General features: G+C 37.6%; 1 protein-coding gene across 1 annotated transcript in view; it reads right to left on the bottom strand.

The window, feature by feature from the left end:
• ATG10 (autophagy related 10) overlaps positions 1–21,769 on the bottom strand; it is a gene marked incomplete at its 3' end in the record, with an annotated part of 163,450 nt that overhangs the window by 96,797 nt on the left and 44,884 nt on the right. The window contains exon 2 of the mRNA XM_008575757.1: positions 16,758–16,865. Within this exon, the coding sequence (XP_008573979.1) occupies positions 16,758–16,865 (108 nt within the window). The remainder of the gene's footprint in view (positions 1–16,757; positions 16,866–21,769) is intronic.

Here is a 21,769-nt window from a genome sequence, read left to right as displayed (position 1 = left end):
TCCTTCAGCACAGTATCTGATGCTCAACAGAGACTCAAAAATATTTGTCAAATAAAGCAGTGAAGAAAAAATGAAATTAAGCAAAATAAAGGCACTAACTTGTTGAGGTTAATGGGGTATTATTCAGTTTTCAGAAATAATACTTTCAAAATTACTTGAGTATAATCAGAGAGCCTAGCATATATGGATAGTCAAGATTCAAAGTCATTTTTGCTTTTAAAAAATATTTCAATGAAAATTTGTAATTTATTTATTCCAAAGTTACTTTTATGGCTAATAAGTGATAAATTACATAATAACATTGAGATACTTATTAAACATTCTTTATTAAAATAATTATAGATCAACAAATTCTAAATTTATTAAATTAGTATACAATATAGTAGAAAACCTTCAAAATACAAGCAGCTAAATACAAACTACATAACTTTTCTTAATAGACCCAACCATACTGAAAACATTTAACCCTATGATTTAACATGGATGTTGGATGCCCATTCAAAATATCCTTTTATTTCTCTTGCCTACATGTTTCCAGAAATTGAAAAAACCCTGGTCTAACCTTTCTATGTCCTCTCAGCAAGCTCTTTATATCTTGCCCTCATGGTATTTTCCAACTGTCTGCCTTAAACAAAGAGTCCTTGCTGGCATTGGCTTGTTGCTAGTCAGTATTTAGCTCTCTCTTTCTGTAGGGAAGAGAGAGCAACCATCTGCTTCACACAGCTTTTCATTCCTATGATAGCTTTCTGCTCTTTCCTCTTCCAACTCAGAAACAGAAAGCAAGAAATAAAACAAAGCATCTCAGGTCCACAAGAAGCTGCAGAACACCCAGGAGAGTTTTCCTTCCAATCGGGAAAATGCTTCCTTAGCAACCAAGTTACTAAGGCCAATTAACCTCCCTTCTCCATCAATATTCAATTTACACTGAAGCCCTTTCTGGTTAAGCCCTTTAGTTTTACAATAAGCTTTCTGGCAGAGAAAAACGCGCTTCTGTCTTAAAGGAGCCAGGCCCTTTCTCCTGAATGTGTCTAAGTGTGATTTGAACTTTACACAAAGTGTAGGTGATTTCATAATGCAATGTAAGGGACTGGCAACTTAGAAATGGCATGGAAATTAAGCCCAATCAACCACATATACCTGAAGTGAGACTGAAGCATTTCAGAGCAACAGAGATTAGATACCATGAAGAATAAAAGATAAGGAAAAGATGCTTTGTATCTGTCATTACTTCATACTTGCCTTGGCTGATTTATGTCCCTTTTACACAACCAACAAAGCCCAAGTTACCACTAAATAATCACAATCTCATTAGAATCTCGGAGAAAAGGTGAATGGAGGAGAGAAGCACAGAGAGTAACAAAACCAAGGCATTTTCTTTTAGGCAAGAAAGTCCAAAATTAAAACTAGTGAGGAACTAGCATTTCAAAGCTATGAAATATTTCAGAAGTGGTAAAAACTATAACATATTTAAAGAAAAGGAGGTGGTTTTATTAAAATGTACAAATAAAAAATGGAAAGTCTCCCCGCTTCCCAACCTTTCAAGCTGTAGATGGGGCTTACATTTTTCTAAGCCTCACAATTAAATTATTATAAATATTCCAGTTAAGATGGAGAAAACTTGAAAGAAATATTATACAAATGGAAATCAGTTGTCTTCTGATGCTCATTTTCCAGGTCTTGATAAAGAAAAGTCCTTTGTGGAACAGTTTTAAAGTTTCTTTAAATCCTATATAGAATGTAATATGAAACTTCAAATGTATATTGTAATTCATAATAGGCACTATAAATCATCCTGCAGCAGTTTTGGTAGCAGCATTCCAATATCAATACGCAATACCACGGTATCTCAAAACAATCCTTGCTGCTAATAGTTATGACTTCAAAACCTTTTTGGTTTTCTATTTGTGATGCTTAACATTTGTGGGATTCACCACTCCACTTGCACAAAGATTTACTCTGAAACAGTAAAGCTGCCTTAAGGTTGCACTCATAAAAATGAACATTTGTTAACCCTTGGCTCCTATCATCTTATTTGATCCTCATAACCCTCCCATGAGGCAGAGGTCATAACTGTGCCCTTCTCCAGTTGAAGTGTCTGAGGTTGAGAAAGAGTTGGGAAAGGAAACTAAACTTGAAGCCCCTACCACATATGTGTTTTACCTTCACAGTACTGGCTGTGTTTTCTTTTGTGATATTTAATGCACACATCCACACACACACACACACACCCTATGCACAGCCCCCACCTCCCCATCTCCCAGATCCTGCAAGTATTTGGGACTCCGTTTTACAGAAGAGGGATTTGAGGCTCAAAGAGGTTCAGTAACATGTTCAAAGTCACACAGTCAAAATGATGAAAGTAGGAATTTAAAACCTAATTTTCCAAACTTTAAAACCCTTGCTCTTTCAACCATGCCACACCACCTGCTACACAAAGCCCCTGGCAGCCCCATTATGCTATTCTCTGAATCTGTTCTACTGACATTAGCAATCACGAAAGGTCTAAGATTATATTTTTCAAATGTGAATTATGAGCCCTTAATAAATTCTGAAATCAATTGGTGGGCCTTGACCAGCATTTTAAAAAAATAAAATAGGAAAGAATAGATTAATAGATTAGAGTGAATCAGAAAGAATAAGAATTGTTTCATGAACCTTGGTTTCAAGTATACATGTGTGGAGTGTACTGGGTCCTGATGTAAAATGTATTTCTTATTATGGGCTTATCTCAAAAAAGTTTGAAAGCCACTGGTCTCAGAGGATGCTCTCACTCAGACCTGGATCATCAAGAGATCTATCAAGGGACTGGGAACTACCCAACACTCAGCTCTCTTCACTTAAATAACATTAGGAAACACCAGACAGGAAGCCTCTTTTCAGAGAAGGCAGAGAAGGATTACCTGGAATCAGCACAGGAGGAGGATGTTGATTGTATAATTACACACCTCCTTCACAGCAGCTCCAGTCCATCAAGTAGATAGTATGGTTTATTTTTTACAGCACTAATTATGTAATTATCCGTAACATTAAATCAGTTCCACCTGATTCAGTCTATCACAGGTTTCCTGAAACATTCATTTGTTTATTATTTTTGAAAAGAACACTAAAGTAGCAATCATCTTATATGTAAAAGTTCCAGTGTGGAAGCTGAATAAACTTTTCTTGAAAAAGACCTTGTGTGTCCAATATGACACTTTTGATTCTTTGGAATAAACAGCAATTCACGTTTCATTTTAATATTCCTTGGTGCTTCTACAAACAACAGATTTAGACAAGTATATTCTCACTTTTTTCTTCATTATTTCATAAAATGCCTACTGTAGAGCAATAATGCCACACTGGATATTTTCACGAAAAGCTTTTCTGTAAGAGTAAAACTTGCTTGTTCTTATAATACACCATCTGTAACGTCATTCATTCAAAATGATTCCCTGAGAAAATGCTAAAAAGATAAATAAGCTGTGCACCCTGCACTCAGGGAGCAAGCAATTGATTAGGAGAGATGAAACCCTAGACATTATGGCTTCCACTCAGCTGCTTCCCAGCACCTCTGAGCAAAGCTATAGCCCCCAGCCACCAGCCAGCATTTGCACCAGCTGTAGACCATCCAGAAAGACTTACCAGATACCCTCTAACAAGCAAGATACTAATACAAAGAATATACAGACAAGGACTAAGGCCAAGAGAAAGCATGCAAATTATAGATCCCATCTGGTTCTTCTAACCACATATTCATACTACCTCTTGGCTTTGCCTAATCCCTCAAACCTGTTTGACACAGTCAAATACCATTCATCCATGAATTGCAAAGAAGATTAAGCATACTCCATCTTCGTCAGGGCAATCACTCAGCATCCACCTCTCTTTTTCCCCACCTAACCTCACTACAGTTTCATCTCTGCCTAACTTCAAACCCTTTGCACCTTCACTCCCTCCAGTTCTTTGGGCACTTTCTCGTGTCTAAATCTCAGCTTTTCTTAACGGATTCTGACTTGGTCAGTCTCTCCGACTCTGACTACTCCCTACTAACTTGAATAGAAATCCCAAATGGGGCCGGCCCAGTGGTGCACTGGATAGTGCGCCGCTTGGGAAGCGCGGCAGCGCTCCCGCCTGAGGGTTCGGATCCCACATACAGACCGGTTCCCGCTCACTGGCTGAGCGAGGCGTGGGAGCAACACCGAGGGTTGCGATCCCGTTGCCGGTCCCCGGTCCGGTACGGGGGCAACACTGAGGGTTGCGATCCGTTGCCGGACACGGAAAAAGACAAAAGACAAAAAAAAAAAAAAAGAAATCCCAAATGGACACAAAGAATAATTACATTATGTAATGATGAACATGCTAATAATACAGATTTGATCATCACATATTGTACACAAATATTGATAGTCAACTCTGCATCCCATAAATATGTATAATCAATTATGTTACAATACATAAATAAATAGAAAGAAAAAAAAAGAATAAAAATCCCAGATTCAGGAACCTAACAACACACCAGCAGCCTGGCTAAAGCCCTAGCACAGCCAGCCTACACTTCTTAAGAGGCAAGATTCAGAGAGACCCTGCTAAAAACTCTGACTACTTAGACAATCTAAAGTCAAAATTCAACAGCACTCTTCTTGTTCTACCCACAATTACTTCCTTTAGTGCAAAGCTCCTCTTGCTCCCCGCCACTTTCTTCCATACTCATCACCACATACACCTCCATATTAGTCCATTTTTGTGTTGCGGGCCTCAGGTTGCTTCTACTTATGGCAGAAAGCAGCAGGCAACTGGTGGGTGCAAGCAGATCACATGGCGAGTGGAAGCCATGAAGAGAGTGAGAGGAGCCAGGGTCTTTTAAACAATCAGCTTTTGTGGGAATGAATAGAGCAAGAACTCACACTACCCCCCTGGCCATTAGGGAGGGCATTAATCTATTCATGAGAGGGTCTGCCCCCCATGACCCAAACCACTCCCAAAACTTCCAAGTTGGGGATCAGATTTCAACATGAGCTTTGGGCAGGACAACATATCCAACCTCCTACATATATCAACCTCCTACATATTATCAACCTCCTACAACCATTCCCAAGAACCCAAGATGTAATATGTGGTGGAAAAGGCACTAGATTCCTTGTGGCACTAAGGTTAATTCCAATCCTATGTCACCAAAAAGAGTATGATTTGGAGAAACATTTTTGGAAGTTAGCATCCTTCCTCAAGAAGGCCCAGGATGTGCTGTGAACTCTCTCAAGTATTGAGTCACTGTAGAAGCCAGGACTGGTTGATGGGTTCATAAGACAGACAGAGGGACAGATGGAATCCATACTCAGCCATCAAGTTTGTTGGTGTCAGATTCTAACCATGTGTTTTTAAGTCAGTCTGAGTTATCAGGATGCCAGCTGTCAAAGTGGAAAGTTATGGGCACTTCAGCTTTATTTGAGATAATTGCCTAAGATCTTCTATGATTAGCTCTATATTCATGATTCTTGACTTGGTTCTCATTTTCAGCCCCACACCTGCCTTCTGGATTCATCTTGGTTTGCACAGCTTGACCTTCAACACTCCCCAAGGACTCTGACTTAAGGGAGATTTCGAAACTATTGCCACAGAATAATAATAGTTCAAATGACTTGTTAGAAAGGGGGAATTAATAGAATTCATTCTCACCAGTGTCTCAGAGACAAAAAGAAGAGATAATTTGAAGAAAAAAGGGCTTATTCAGTAATGTCAAATGTTGCGATGTGGTCAGAGAGAATGAAGACACTAGACATGCTGACTGCAAGGTAACTAGTAACTTTGAAGGAAGCAATTTCCATAGCTTGGTTTAAGAAGAAGTCAAAAGAGTTGAAGTTGGAATGAGAAATTAAAGAGTGAAGGTACTGGTCTGGCTAGTTAGTTCAGCTGGTTAGAGCGTGGTGTTGTAACATCAAGGTCAAGGTACTAGCCAGCCGCCCAAAAAAAAAAAAAGAGTGAAGGTACTATAGATTACTTATTCACAAAATCTGGTGGTGAAGGAAAGAAGAGAAAGGGGATGAAGTGGCAATACAGGTACAGGAACCTAGGTGTTGTGGGCTTTGCTGAAACAGCCAAGATCAAGACCAAGTAAGAAGGCAAAAGAAATAAAAAGGGGATTAATGTCATTGAAGGCATTGAGACAAAAACAGTGTACAAAGCATATTCAGAGGGAGAGAAGTACAGTGGAAAATGAGGTTGTGAACAGGGGGAGGATTTCAGAGTTTGAGATCATCGTTATATTTTTTTACCTTTTGTTTCACATCTAAGGCTGCTGTACCCTCTGACTCACTGGCCAAAAAAGGCATTCTCTCAGGCATTCATACAGATGTTGTTTAGGTAACACTGCCAGCTTCATAACCTTGCACTCTTTTCAATGCATTCTAAACTGTAGGTGAGACAAACACCTAACGTCCATCCTCAGGCTCCCTTAAAGTCAGCTACAAATACATGTAGCTTCTTTCAATGCTTACCACAAATATCTAAGACTAACAGTTTGCTAAGAGCAAACAATACCTCTAAAACACAAATTTGCAAGCACCATATGGAAGAACATTATTGAAGTTCCCATATCCCGTTTATGCAATCAAAAACAATGCTGTTAAAACACTTTGATGTCTCCCTCTTAAAGATTTTTTCCCCTTAGCTTTTCATTTTGAAAACCTTTAACACAATCCAATCCTTCGTTATTTCCATTCACTTTAAGGTAAAATCACTATTCACCCTTAGGCACATAAATTCACAAATAAACTTCAACAAAATATTCCTGGCCACTTTATTCAATAAGTATCCTTTAATAAATAGACAATAAACGGAAAATAACAAAATATTTATATTAATATTGCTGACTTTTAGTTAAGTTAGCAGTATATTGGGAAATTCAAGATAGAGCTAATCCAGAAAAATCAAGATACATGCTACATTAGTTTCCAGCATTCATGTGCCAGGCACTGTGCTAGATGCTAAGGACACAGTAGTTATGGAAATGATCTAAAAAGGTCAGCACTTCGCCTTGTTGTAGGGTGCAGAACCACTATCCCAGTTTGAAAATGTTTTTCTCCCTCCCCCCAAAATAATCCATCTGAATTTTTTTTTTCCTTTTTGTCTTTTTTCATGACCGGCAACGGATCGCAACCCTCAGTGTCGCGCCCGTACCGGACTGGGGACCGGCAACGGGATCGCAACCCTCAGCGCTGCTCCCACGCCTCGCTCAGCCAGTGAGCGGGAACCGGTCTGTATGTGGGATCCGAACCCTCGGGCGGGAGCGCCGCCGCGCTTCCCAAGCGGCGCACTATCCAGTGCGCCACCGGGCCGGCCCTCCATCTGAATTTTTAATAAAGACTCTTTAATAGTGAGTGCAGGGGATTGAATGTCCCCCCAAACTCACTGAAGCTTAATCCTCACTGAAACTGTTGAAGGTGGGAAATCCTATTATGATGATTGAAGAGGTGATTGGGTTGGGAGGACCACACCCTCATAAATGGATTAATCCATTTCATGGTTTAATGGTGGTCATGGGCATAGTTCTGATGGCTTTTAAAGGAGGAGTGAGGAGTTAGTTCTCTCTCTGCTCCGCCATTCTCACCATATGACACCCAACATGGCTGTAGCCGTCTCACCTGATGTGTTCCCTGGACTTTGGACTTCCCAGCCTACAAAATTGTAAGCAATAAATTTTGTTTTCTTACAAATTTCCCAGTTCCAAGGGCCGGTCCGTGGCTCACTGGGAGAGTGTGGTGCTAACACCAAGGCCACGGGTTCTGATCCCTATATAGGGATGGCTGGTTAGCTCACTTGGGAGAGCTTGGTGCTGTCAACACCAAGCCAAGAGTTAAGGTCCCGTTAAAAAATCACCCAGTTCCAGGTATTTTGCTATAAGCAACAGAAACGGACTAATATAGTAAGCATTTCCAGTACCAGGAGAGGAAACATTGGGGCCCACTGTGTCAGTAGCCATCCATATGTATGCCTATCCCCAGCTCTGGGGAACAGTTTTACACTGAAATAATACTCTATATAATGGTTAGCCTTTATCTAACAGTTAAAAAAAAAAATCCTGACAAGCAGCTAACTTCATTCAAGCTACCCAGAAAATTCAACAATCTTTTTTAACATCTGAAAATTGAAGTTTATACCATGAAATTACACATTTCTACTTTAACATTCAATTTTTTTAGAAAGGAAAAAAAGTTTATTTTCAAAAGAACAAGATACTAAATAACAGAAGGCTGTGAAGCAGAATTTTGAGAAAGACATCACAAGGTCTTAGAAAACGTATTGTCATTGTCATTTACCTTCCTTGAAATCAATTTCTTTAGAATATATGAAGGATTGTTTTTGAGCCCTACACAGAAAATCATACTGATGGTATTTCTTTAACTCCATAAAATATTTTTAAAATTAACCTTTTTAATTTAACTAAGGAAGAAAAAGAATTTTAAATATAATTAATAAAATCATTTTGAAAACCCAAACATTTTAGATTCTGTTTAATCTTTTGTGAGATCAAATCTCATTGTAATATATTCTAAGCAATGCATCTCTCTCCAGACAGAGTTTCCACTGGCTTAAAAGAGGGCACAAAGAAGTACTAAGTAGTGGTTTCACTTTTATTTATTCTAAATTTGACTATAAAATCAAGATATCCTGCGCAGAAATTCTCAATGAAAAAAAATCCATATAAAGTTTGAAACCTCCAATCAATCTATTATGTGTCCTTTAAAAAGCCATATTATGGGAAGCATCTCAAACTCATTAAGAAAAATAGGAGGAATACATATTTAGGGCAATTAAAATAATGCACTAAGTGTTCTTCCTCACTAACAATTGGTTCCTAAATTAGACCTTTACGACTGGACAAAAGTACTCCACATTGAAATCTTGTCAGATATATGTACAGAAATATCAGCTTAGTTTTCTCTTAAGTACACATCTGCTACTAGGAATGATCTTACTACACATTAGAACTACACATAAGAACTACATGTAAAGGAAACTTTTTTTAGTTCTAATCTACAGATTAGAACTACACATAAAGGAAACTTTCTGATATAACTCGTGGCTGAGTTAAAATACAGTGGCTATGGTTTGTGTCTACAAAGGGTTTTCTACTAGCTTACTACTAGATAAAAAGAGAACTAGTTTTCTATCTGGATTTATTCTACTTGATTTCTCTCAAAAAATAGATTCTCTCTTTGCTTTGCCAAAGAGACCGGAACACAGAGATTTCAAAGATAAAAGTAATCTTAAGGAGCCATTTAGGTTATAGGCTCTCACTGAAACTAACACTCTCTAAATTTTGTAAAGTGCTATTACTTAGGTACCAAGGGCCTATAGAAGAAAGAAGATTCAGTGGAATGTGGAGCATGACTCTGTCTCTGTACAAGACTTCATGGCTTTACAGCAGAACACGAACTTACATTTAGACCCCTAAGTCACAAGTTTCATTATATAGCTCAAATAGTTTTAGTGCCACGTCTCTATATGTGCTTTCTCATGAGTTCTAAGAATGAATAAACACTACTGTCTTATATTAGTTAAAGAAATATAGTTTGTATAATAAATATAACATCTACTGCAATAATCCCCATCAGTTTAATTGGAACTGAAAATCCTAATCAGACATGACTGGCTTTCTGAATATTCTATACTCTCCCCTCTCAAACACTATACTACTCTATGACATATATTTACACTTTAAATTAAATAGAATTAAAATTTACTTTGTCTTTGAACTCATTTCATAACACCTTAAGAAACACACAAGAATGGGATTGGGGTCTGCTGCATTGATAGTTATTTCCTTTAAACATCCATTTATTTTACAGCATTAGATTCATCAAATCAAATAAATACTGAGATACTACTATACAGGCTTCCATTTGCATCTACACACGTTAAACATAACATACTTCCCAGTATTTTAATGTTGCTTTAATAATTACATTTCCAAATACTGGAGGTAATCATGCTTCTTACTCATTTACTTTCATCAACATGTCTGTACTTCAGTCTAAAAATAGCAGTTGTTTTACAGAGAAATTGTTAACACTTACTGAGAACTGTGGCTTGTCATTTACTCCATTATAAAAAAAATAAATAAAACATAATATTCTGACATATGAGTCTATTTTGGACATACAAAATAGAACTCATCCTAGAAGCCACTTAATAAAATCCTTAGGGCAAATGAGTAGATTTGAAGCCTGGTTACCTCAGAAGATCATCATTCTCTGAATATGTTCTTTGGCAATTGAGATCATCTCCTGTTACTGAGTCTCCGTTTTATGCTTCAGGAAATTTATGATAGGTTGTTTTTTGTTGAGGGCCTGGCTCTCTATAATATTCTACCTGCCCTGGTCTAAGGAAAGACCCAGTTAGTAAACTACAGACCCTAGGACAAAAATCCTTTTTCTTAGTAGCATACAATTGCTATTTTTATGACTCTATCATTTTCATAGTTTTTAAAAATGTAATCTGAAGGTGCAACCTGAGGCTCCAAAGTAACAAGGATGGTAAATGAATAAATAAAATATGCTCAGGACCCATTTCTGATACATCTGCAAAAGGAAACAGTGGAACTGCATTAATTGAACTTATGACAAGAATTCAAATTTCAGTAAAATAAAAATTATTGTCCAACTTGAAGTATATATGTACGGGCACCTGAATTGCATTAATCAAAGGGCAAAATCTGGGCCATTTCTATTCTATGAAAATTATTCGAAATTTTATAAATGAATAAATTAGAGACAAAAAGAAAATGCGAAGCAATGTCACCTAGAATACTAGTTGTATAAGAAAGACTTTCACATATTTCCCTCTTCTAACCACTCAATAATTTTGACTACTGATGAAAACAATCAATATCTATATTGAATATTCATCTTACTGTTTCTTTTTATTAAGTGGCTTAGTGCTAAACATGTTAAAAAAGCTTACGTCCTGTTTCTCCACTCTAGTCTCTCTAGTCTTTACTAGCCAGTAAGTACACTTAGAATCTTAAAACAAATTTTTAAGTTTGGCAGTTATTTTGCAATAACATATACTTATGAGTTCTAAAGGTTAGTAATGACTAATTTTCATAAGAAAATTGTCTAACTTGAATATAGAGCTTGTGTTCCCACTTGCATTGTCAAACTATCATTTTATTTATGTAAACAAGGCTTCAATAGGATTTTCCACAATAAGGTCATGCTCATTAAAGCAGACCTATTGTTAAATCATGTTTTTCACTACTGTTAAATGATCACATCTCAATTTCTCTAAAAAAAAGTCTTCAGTCAAATCCAAAAAAAATCCCAAATTGATAAAGTTATGTAATAGCACCAACACATGTTTATAGAAATAAGTGTCACGTAAAATAAGATATCCCAAAGACCAGTGTTGATTATGTTGGCTCTTGTTGAAACTGTTCATTTCTATTTAGAGGATTTTAAATTGATGCAATGGAATTCTTTTGGTAACTGATAAAGAAAAGATCTTGTTCAAAAATTGCAACAATCTTGCTTGTTATTTCACAAATTGAGAAATGCCACAAGTAAAATCATACTAACCCCTCTCAATCAATGTTTTATCTAATACCATACAAGAGCTCGTTTCCCAAAGCCAGCATTAAAAGACACTAAATAGTAAATTTCTGAGTATTATTTCATTTTTTTAACTATCATTTATAATTATATTTTAGGAAGAATTATATTTAGAAAATCTAAAGAAGGTAGACATTACAATTTTCACAAATGACTTCACTTTCCATTATATTTAGCTTTGATTTTTTAAGTTCTATTATTATCTACATACCACTGTAGATAATCTCACAGGCATAAAAATCACTAATCCAGCTATCTTCCTACAGTCAAAGCTGGCTCAGGATAGAACAAGGAAGTGAGTTTATTTCCCACTTCATAAAAGGCCAAAATAAAAAAAAAATTTTTTTAATTTAAACTACTATTAACAGAAGCATCCTTTTGATCAACTTTCAATAGTTAATGTACTATATACATAGGAAACTGTTGGTCACTACATTCTAAAGAGAATTTAAGGGCTGGCCGGTTAGCCCACCTGGGATAGTATGGTGCTGGTAACACCAAGGTCAAGGGTTCAGATCCTCCTACCAGCCAGCCACCAAAAAAAATAAATAAGTAGAATTTAGAGGTCCCCAACTCAGTCTTCCACACAACGCAGTAATCCTTTCTGAAATATTTTAGACCCAAGGTAATAAACTGGTGGCATGAAGACAATTTGCAGTCTGTAGATATAGTCTACTTGGCCTGCACAGAATTTTTTTCTTTTTTAATTAAGACAACAAACAAAAATCCAGATTTCTGCCTTCTCTTGAAAATTCATGTGGGGCTGCATGTCGCTACCCCTTTGGAGGAGGCACGCTGTCTCCGCTTCACCCCAGCTCCCACTACTTCCAAATGGCCCTTCACTTTTGCATCATCTGCCTGTCTGCTTTAAGCATCTGAGCATTTTAGTCTGTAACCACTCGTCCAGAGAGACGGTGATCCACTCTGTGGCTGAACATCTCCACTACATGGGAGAAGCTCACAGCTTTGCAAGTTAGGCAACTCTAAACACTACAGAGATTTGTCTAGAATAATTTCCAGACACTGGAACTAGCCCCATCCTTGGAAACAAGCAAAGTAAGTCTACTCTCTCTTCCACAGCAAAGCTTTCTAGATATCTGAAGGCAACTGACTTCCTAGGTCTTTAGTTCTACTTTAACATCCCAGAGCCTCCAAACATTCCTCGTAGTAATATGTTTTCAAGTACATCCATTGCAATTGGCATGCTCCTCCCCATGAATGAATTCTACTTATGATTTATTTTTTAACTATTACGTATTGATTTATTATTTATATTAGTTATCAGTATTCTTCACATGTACATATCCTTGATCTAGATGAATGGTCTTAGGATACTTTATACTTTTTGGTCTCAGGATCCATTACACTTTAAAAATTCATTGAGGATCTCAATGAGCTTTTACTTAAGAGAGTTATATCTATCACTATTACAGTATTAGAAATTAAAACTGAAAAATTTTTATTTATTAATTAACTCAATAATTCTTAATATAGTAGCATGTTTCTATGACAAATAAACACAGCTTCCAAAACAAAATAAATTAGTGAAAAAAGTGGCATTTTTTACATTTTTGCAAATCTTTTTAATGTCTGGCTTAATAGAAGACAGCTGTGTTCTTGTATCTGCTTTGCATTCAATTTCTTGAAATATCATACATCAGGTGGGCTCTGGAAAACTTGGAGAATGAGAGTAAAAAAATGCAGCACCCAGCCATTGGGATTGTTGGCTGATAACTCATAGCAGCCCCTTCTCTGGAGAATTACTCAGTAAAACTAGAGCCACCTGGCTTGGGAAGCTTTGTCCACCTGTACTTCAACTAATGACTGATAGACAAGCCAATAACTGTCAAAGAATACAAAAGGCCAGCCCCAATGGCACAATGTGAGACTAATTCTGTAGTACGGTTTCATAGGGAAAATATAGGAAACTGGTCAGGGCCCCTCAGTTGTTCAGAATCTTACTGAACATTTGATGCAATGATAACTGTGCATGTGCACCCAGATGTTCTTTGGCTATTGTCTGCAGATGCATGTGGTCATTCAGGTGTTCCTGGGTTGTCTGAATCCACCCAGGTGTTCCTGAGTTATCAGACTTAAGTATAAAAGACAAGTGGCTCTGATCCAGTGTCCCCCACCCCCTGGCTGCCCCCCAGAGTGGGGGGGTGGGGGTTCACAGGGAGGAGGCTGCTGCTGCTGAGGAAGCTGAGGACTGAGCTTGTGTCATCTGCCAACAGCTCCTGGGATACTTCTCAATTACCTAATTTGTGGACCTGCATGTGAGGGGTCTGGTGACCCCACCAGGCATATGAGGGGTCTGGTGACCCCACCAGGCATATGAGGGGTATGGTTACATAGTGCTGGGAAAATATAGAGAAATAGTCAGGTCCCCTCAGATGTTCAGAATCTTGCCAAACATTTGATGAAAATATGTATGTGTGCCCAGGTGTTCCTTGTTATTGTCTAATGTAATTGCACATGTGCGCCCAGGTGTTTTGGGTTATGGACTTAAGCATAAAGGACTAACAGCTCTGATACGTGGCGCTTCTGGGGACACTCCAGGAAGCCACTAGGGCAGCTGCTCCTAGCTCTGAATAAAGCCTATTAATTTTTTTATCCACGGCTCCTAGGACCTTTTCCTATTACCTAGCTCATAGACCTGCATGTGGAGGATTTGTGACCCAGTCTGTACAATGGGTTTGAAGAGTCTGTTAGCCCTAGCCCTAGCTTTACACATAGCCAGGCATATGAGGGGTCTGGTGACCCACCCTGGCATGTGAGGGGTCTGTAACCCAGTCTGCACAATGGGTTTGAAGGGTCTGCAGGCCCTAGCTCTAGCCCTAGCAATACAGTTGGCTACGTTGGCAGGATTCTGACAGCTGCCCTAACTATACAGGTTTATGCTCTGGAGCCTCACAGGGGATCAGACTAACATTAGTCTCTAGCTGAAACCACACTCTTCCATAGCTTTTATACCCTTTCTCTGTCCTGCTTTCCCCACTCCTTTCACCTAAGAGCACATCCTTAATAAATCACTTGAACAGGAATCTCCAGTTCAGGCTCAGCTTCTGGTGAACCCAACCCAAGACATCTTTCATCCCATCAGGACTGTTGCAATATGGACTCTGGAGTGCATCATATTAAATAACCATCTCAGCTGTGCAGCATCTCTTTTATGCTATGCATTCTGTTATCAAGTAGGGCAGTGATTCTCAAAATGTGGTCCTGGGACCAGCAAAATCAGCAACCCCGGGGAACTTGTTAGAACTGCAAAATCTCAGGCCTCACTCCAGACCTACCAAATCAAAAACCCTGGGGGTGGGGCCCAGTAATTTGTTTTAACAAGCTCTCCAGGTGATTCTCATGTCCAATGAAGTAATAACCATTACTGTTACAATGGTTAAGAGCATGAGTTTTGTTGTCAAATTTAATAACTTCTTAGCTATTGTCCTTAGGCAAGCTTCTTAACCTGTGTCTCAGTACCTTATATGTAAAATGAAGATAATATAGGTATCCCTATCATAAGATGAAATGAATTAATACATGCAAATCACTTAGATTAGTGCTCAAAGTGCTCAATAAACTTAGGCTACTGTCTTTACTACTGTGAATGTTGTTATGGTTATTATTAGTATTATCAACTATTTTCATCCACCTTCACTAGCATTATCCATCAGTTAGCCATATTAGTATCTATTGTCACAGGGTTTTTATGAGGATTAAATAACATAATAAAGTAACTAGTAAGATAAACTGGCACAAGATAAGGACACAATAAATTACCATTGTTAAGTATTATTTTGTGAGAGTTAAAATGTTAATACTTGAAGGCATTATGCTGACACAAATGTTTGTTGAAAGAGAATCTATTAAAGTCCTTGACAAAAATATTGCTGGGAACTAAACAAACAGAAGTGCTCTCTAACTCCACCAAAGCCCTTCACTCATGCTTGATATCTACTCACTCATACATCCACGTTGCTTAGGTATGGTTCTCCAACTGCCTACATACACAATTAACTTAGGAAAAAATGTAGAAAGATTATTTTATAACCTAAGTAAGTTAGGCGGTCTAAATATACTATGAATTATCAAATAAAAAAAAATAAAACACTGGAGTTGACTGACTAGACAATGAAGGGCTTATCGTCAGATTCCGTTCCTGTGACAATTCTTACAAACATTACTAAAAACTCATTGCAGATCTCTCTTCTTAAACATTGTTAATTTTTCTATGTAAATGGTGAAAAAAACATGTTAATATCTAGTGGAAACTAAACTCTTTCAGAATTCAATCAATTCTAAGTGGTTCACTTGAAAACCCAGCTTATATCAAAATATAGAAGTATCTGATCCTTCAAGTGAGCTGATTCTAAGGGTAATCAAATCTGAAGATTTAGTAAAACAATAGATATTTATTGAGTCATCCTACCTCCATGGGGGTTACAGTCTAAGAAAACAATCTGGCTTTAAACACCATATATATAAGTCTAAGGAGTACTAAGAAAGAGAAATAAAAAATATATACTTTTAAGGCAAATCATTGAAGAGAGTGAATAGGAACAAAAGTTACTAAAAAGAAGAGAAAAAAAGAAAACCAGCCTTATATGTATACATGTATATGCTTGTATATGTATGTAATCTTTCAATTACTGTCTCCGATATGGGAGGGGGGGAAATACATTTCTCTATTGTTTATTTTTACAATGAATACATACAATTGTTTAACAATAAGAACTACAATAAGGCTATTTGCATTTTGATTTTAAAAAATTGAAAAAAATCCCAGAAAACCATTAAGCTATTAGCACTTTAATAAAATTTAACTTAGCAAGGTTTTCAAGTCAAGGCTAAAGTACACTAAGGGATGAGACCCAGATCCAGCATATTTTTAAGGGGATAGCAGAAAAGGGTTAAAGGCAGATCAGGCAAAAAGGTCTCCAGTCAAGTATTAAGCAGCCTAGGAATAGGTCTGTATTATCCTGAGGGGATGTCCCTAGAGAAAAATGTGGACCTTAACTGTACCACAATTTTTACTTTCAATATTATAAAAGAAAATACCTCCTTCTGCCCCTACAACAGTCCGAGGATCCAACGGCAGTTAATTTTCTAAATATATATTTTAATTTATACTTCACAAAAACTGAAAAGAACATGATGCATTAAACTACTCACCTCCATGGAAGGACAAGTCTGTACACAGGCAGATGTTCCTGGATGTGACGCCACAGTCCCATTTTTAACTTGAAAGTGTGTTTTGTACATGTAGCCATCAGAACAGTCCTGCGTTCCATCACCAAAGAATACAAAAGAAAATGCCAATTATTTTAAGAATTCACCATTCTAAGAGCTACTTCTCATAAATCCTAAAACGAACAATGAGAAACTAGTTGTATTAAATGAAATAAGATGACATGGATAAAGAGACTAGTCCAATACACCCTGCACATAGTAGACACTCAATAAATAGAAGCTTTAGTCTCCTCCTACCTTTCTCATTTATTAATGATATTCCACTTTCTCCTAAATTAAATCCTCTCCCACGTTTTTTTCCCTGACTAGTCCATAGCACCAAGGTCATAGAGAGTAACTTTAGCTTGCCAGCTATTAAAAAGCATTTAAGCTTATAGAAATATCTTGTCACATAATTAAAATTGATTTTTAAGACATTTACATAGAAAAAGATCTTAGGAGGATTTGCAACAGATCTTGAAGCTGGAAGAGATCTTACATTTCAATTTCTTTTTCAAGGCAAAATCTCTAAGAAAATGTCTCAGGGAGGTAATTATGCAGTATCTGCCTGAGCACTTCCAGGAACCTGCACTTTTTATTCCTTTACACACAGCCACTTCCATTTTGGTGCATTGTACATTGAGAAACTTTTGTCATATTGCATTGAAATGAGATCTAGTTCTACCCTATGGAGTCTAATCCCTTTTCCACAGAGCTGTTCTTCAAAGAGTTGAATAAAATTACTACCATTTTCAAATATTCCTTACAAGATATGGTTTCCAAGCCCTTCATCAGTTGTATTTCTCTCTTGTTTCTTGTACTTTCTCTTAAATACACTAATGAATGATGTTCATCTAATTGTAGTCAGTTCCACTTTTTTAAGGCAAAACTTGTTTAAATTCAATAAAATCATATGCAAGAATACCTCCCCGTGCACGAGCATACTCACAGCCAATGAATATAAATTCTCCACCAAATTTTCATACCAACATTTACATTTTAACAAAATGAAAATAATAACTAAAGAAAAGTGGTTAAATAATCATCTTAAAAGAGGGAAATTTGGATACAGTGACACAGACACACAGGGGAGAAAGCCACATGAAGATGGAGATTGAAGTGGTGCATTTACAAGCTAAAGGATGCCAAGGATTGCCATCAGCCACCAAAAGCTAGAGGAGGCAAGGAAGGATTCTTTCCTGGAGGCTTCAGAGGGACCATGGCCCTGCAGCTATGGGTTAAATGTGTCCCCCAAAGTTCATGTATTGAAAACTTAATTTCCATTCTGACAGAGTTAAGAGGGTAGGAAATCCAATTATGGTAATTAAAAGATGGAGCTGTTAAGAGATGACTGGATTGTGAGGACTAGGTCCTCATAAATGGATTAATCCATTGATGGTTTAATAGGTGCTCATGGGCATGGCTATGGTGCCTTTAGAAGGAGAATGAGTGAGCAGTTGAGCTCTCTTGCTCAGTTGCTTTCTCGCCATGTGATACCATTGTCACCAAGGGACTCTGTAGAGTTCCCACCAAGAAGGCCCTCACTGGATGGATTCCATGAACTTCCCAGCCTCCAAAACTATAAGAAGTAAATTCTGTTTCTTTATAAACTATCCAGTTTCAAGTATTCCATTATAAGTGACAGAAACAGACTAATACACCTGCCAACACCTTGATTTCAGACTTCTCCAAACTGTAAGAAAAGAAATTTCTGCTATTTTAAGTCACCCAGTGTGTGGTACTTTGTTACAGCATCCCTTGGAAACGAACTGTTAAGGTAAATTATCAAATATCCGATACTATTATTTTTAATTCTTTCATTAAGGTTATGTGTTTTGTCCATGGAATTATTATTTTAAATTCCAGCTCTACATCATCCAACCACAAAGCACACTCTGTGATGGCCTTCTACCAATGAAATCTTTGTATTTAGACAGTGTAAATTTAATATTGGCTTAAACTGAGAAAGATATATGTAGTGACTTGTCGCTGCTGCTGCTGTTTTACATCAAGCATCCATTCCCCCTTCTTTTGGAACAGTAGTCAGTTTTCCTTTAAGGAATTATTCCCTTCTCCACTGTCAGTGTTGACAGGTCCTCTCAGTCCCTGGGATGGGCACAGGACCCCGAGCTGGCCAGTCAGTCCTGGTGGCTGGCACAAGGATTCAGAAAGGCAGATGATCTCTACTCAGGGCCAATGAGATGCAGTTTAGTATTTGGTTTTGGGGGTGTGGGAGGGCTGTTCTCTTTTCCACTGGGTTTGAACCAGAAAGATAAAAAACCTGGCAGTCATCATGTAATTAAACAAATGCAGAGGAAAGCAAGGCCATGAGATGCAGATAGACCAGATTCGGATTACACTATTTACACTAGCCATACTTGAAGCTACCTGAAGTAGTTCCACACTCACATTTTTCCATTACATGGTCCCAAAAAATCCCTTTGCTTCACCCAATGGGTTAGGTTTTCTGTCTCTTGCAACCAAAATAATCTTGCTGTTAAATGACGTATTGTGTTCAATAGTATAAAATTACAAGATTTTTGCTGTATTGTATTGTTACCCTCACTATGATAATCAATACTTGATTATATAAAATATTTATCAAATACAATAAAACTATAATGGTATGTATTTTCAAGAAAAAGTACTTGCAGTTCACAATTTCAAAATGAACTAGCCATAGGGAAAAACAAAAAACAAAAAAAAAACCTCTGAGGACATTCAAAGAACAGTTAGAGATAAACTGTCTGTACCAAATATAACTCATCAAGTGAGGGTAATCGTTCTATTTTGTATTTTTCTATACCTGAGCAGTGGACGTATAACCTTTTCTTAAGGGATAATACAATTTAGTAAAACTCTAATTAGAATGCAAAATACATCTCTTTTGACATCAAAAGAGGTGAGTCAAATACTCCTATGCACCTATGTTATAAAATCTAATAAATTATCTGGTCTCTTTCCAAAGAGTTAAGATAAAGATATATGTCATTTTTCATTTTCAAAATTACTAATAATTGAAGGAATTTCAAATTCCATCTTAGTTCATTTCTAATAATATTTATTACTATCTATAGGGAGGAGCACAAGGGTTTTTGACCCAGTCTATATTTGGTAGTGAGAATTTTCTCTTCAGTCTCAATCTCTTAGTCAAGATTAGCCTTAAAAAATTAAATATTGAAAATGGCAAGTTGTTAGCATTTTGATTTCCCTTCAAACACTTACTTTCACAGAAGTAGGTCTTTCTGCTATACTGTTTTAATTTGGGCAGAAAAATATGTTTTGTCTTCATTGTTGACAGATGTCTTTTTAGAGACAAGCAAACATACAAGCATGAGAACCACTACCCTAAGTCAGCTCTGCAGTTCATCCAGCACCATACTCAACATTCAACTCAAATCTTCCCTTTGCAATGAAGTTTCCCCTGACTGTTCCAATCAATACTCCTCTCTAGCTTCCCTGCATTCTTTTTGTATTTACCATAACTTACAATTCAACATTTAACTCCTCTTTAATTTTTATTAACATTTGTTAGTTTTATTTCCCCCAACAGATCATAAACTCAAGGTCTAGGCCCCAGCTCTTGAGGGAAGTCAGGGTCTTAACTACACAATACAGACTGCTGTTACACATACAACCTGATCTAGATAGTCTGAAAACATTCTGGACCAGCTGGGAGAATGTAAAAAACAAAGGGAACCTTGCAGTTTACTCAGTTCAACCCTCTCATTTTAGAGATAAGTGGGTGAAGGACTGAGCATTTCTAAGAAACTTATCTTACAGCTAATTAGGAGCAGAGCTGGAAGTGGGGAGCCAGTCTCTTGACCCAAGCATTCTTTCAAGTACACTAAGCAAATTCTGCCACAGAGCAGGACCGTGGCAGAAACAGCTTATTGATGCTCGTGGCCCGGTGTAGGCCAGCGCTTTGCACTTTGAGTAACAAGGTGAAGCCACTCAAGCGTGGTCTGGGGATCAGCAGCCTCAGCATTAGCTGAAAGCTTATTAAGCATGCAGAATCTCAAGCCCCCCACCTCAGCCTCCTGAATCTGTATTTAACTGGATCCTCAGTTGATTCATGTGCACAATTGGAAGCACTGAGAAACATGCACTGCAATCCCTGACTCAGAGATTGCAAACTGATTGCATTAACAATGGTTCTCAGCCCTAGCTGCACATTAGAATCACCTGGGGAGTTTTCAAAATGCTATTCCTGGGCCCTCACCTCAGACCAATTAAGTCACAACCTTCCCTGCAGATTCTAGTGGGGCAGCCATGGTTAAGAACCACTGCACTAAATTCATTAGAGCCTCCTTTTTGAACTCAGAGAAGAGCAGTCAACCAAATAATCTACAGATGCCTCAGGAGAAAAGGCCGCAAACAACTCAAGACCTTCAGGAACACTCACTTGGAGTTCTCCAAATGTTAAAATCACCTCTGTTGATACTCATCTTGGAGATCTGGCCAAGCTGAGACTGCCTTTTAAGTGGTCCTTACTACTGCTTCAAACCCAACCTTCTGGCAATTTGCCCAGCCTTGACCTGGTCCTCTGCCATTAATCTTGTAACTTAAGATTGCTCCATGTCCAACTATACTTCAGCTATCAAGATACCTTGCTGCTCATCCGCCACAAAGCAGGTTGCTTCATTTTGTCACTGTAGAAGGGAAATTAATAGGAAATATCCAGGTGCTATAAACCAGACACCACTAATAAAAACAGAACATTTCCTCACAACCAAAACTCTCCCAGTTATCTAAATAGAATGACCTTTACCTTATACCAAAATAAAGAATAAAGATTTAAATGAGAAAAACAATACCATAAACGGGCTAGATGAAAATATTGGAGAATATATTAGGGCCAGCTCGTGGCTCACTCGGGAGAGTGTGGTGCTGATAACACCAAGGCCATGGGTTCAGATCCCTATATAGGGATGGCCAGTTAGCTCACTTGGGAG

Source organism: Galeopterus variegatus, unplaced genomic scaffold, assembly GCF_000696425.1.
Source record: "Galeopterus variegatus unplaced genomic scaffold, G_variegatus-3.0.2 Scaffold1233, whole genome shotgun sequence".
NCBI classification, from domain to species: domain Eukaryota; kingdom Metazoa; phylum Chordata; class Mammalia; order Dermoptera; family Cynocephalidae; genus Galeopterus; species Galeopterus variegatus.
This window is presented reverse-complemented; position numbering and strand designations above follow the sequence as displayed.